The 851-nt window shown below is 57.5% G+C and overlaps 1 protein-coding gene across 1 annotated transcript in view; it reads right to left on the bottom strand.

The window, feature by feature from the left end:
* The window catches only part of VOLCADRAFT_90556 (uncharacterized protein), a gene marked incomplete at both ends in the record, with an annotated part of 2,058 nt that overhangs the window by 815 nt on the left and 392 nt on the right, over positions 1 to 851 (bottom strand). The window contains one exon of the mRNA XM_002950033.1: positions 659 to 777. Within this exon, the coding sequence (XP_002950079.1) occupies positions 659 to 777 (119 nt within the window). The remainder of the gene's footprint in view (positions 1 to 658; positions 778 to 851) is intronic.

Raw genomic sequence — 851 nt, 5'->3', positions numbered from 1 at the left:
TTGAAACCCTACGGATACGTGTTGTCCTGTTGGAAGTCCTCGCCCAGGCTCGCTCAGACCGGTGGCGGGAACGGGCGGGAGGTGGGCAGGGAAATACACACACAGGCACGTTGTTAACCAGCTAGCAGGGGACGCAACGAGCACAGACTTTGCACAGCAAAACGATATGGGCAGTTGTGCACAAAATGCAGAAACGTACTAATACGCACACAGGCGGATCGCGGGCAGTTGGGAAGAAACTTTGCTCCGAACGAATGTACGACATCACTACATCACGAACGGACACAAAGTGGCACCCACGCAGTGAACATACGGGGAAAGACCTTCATGCCGTACTCCCTACACGCCGTACCTTGCCAAGGTACAACAATTTCATACCGAAATCCCCCTCCGTCCCAACTCGTCTATCCATGTGCAACACGTCTTGCTCTGTGCTGTCCGGCCATGATCTGCTTTATCATGCAAACAAAAGAAGACTGCACAAGCACGTCGCATGCGGCACAACCACAAAAAACCACAACAGACAACAGCGCTTTACAACCAACTAACGAACAAGACGTAACGCCCTGCAAAATTGTACAATGACGTACATAGGGCAGCGTCAACAAGGAAATGCATCGCACAGACAAGGGATGCGTTTAACTAGCGCGTGACTCACCGGAGGTACGACAAACCGTGACGTGGAAACACTGAAAGCTGACGGCGAGATGCCGACGGCGAGGCGGCCGACGGCGAGGCGGCCGACGGCGAGGCGGCCGACGGCCAGGCGGCCGACGGCTAGGCGGCCGACGGCGAGGCGCCCGACGGCGAGGCGGCTGACGGTCAGGCGGCCGACGGCGAGGCGGCCGACC

Source organism: Volvox carteri (assembly GCF_000143455.1).
Source record: "Volvox carteri f. nagariensis unplaced genomic scaffold VOLCAscaffold_17, whole genome shotgun sequence".
In the NCBI taxonomy this organism is placed as follows: domain Eukaryota; kingdom Viridiplantae; phylum Chlorophyta; class Chlorophyceae; order Chlamydomonadales; family Volvocaceae; genus Volvox; species Volvox carteri.
This window is presented reverse-complemented; position numbering and strand designations above follow the sequence as displayed.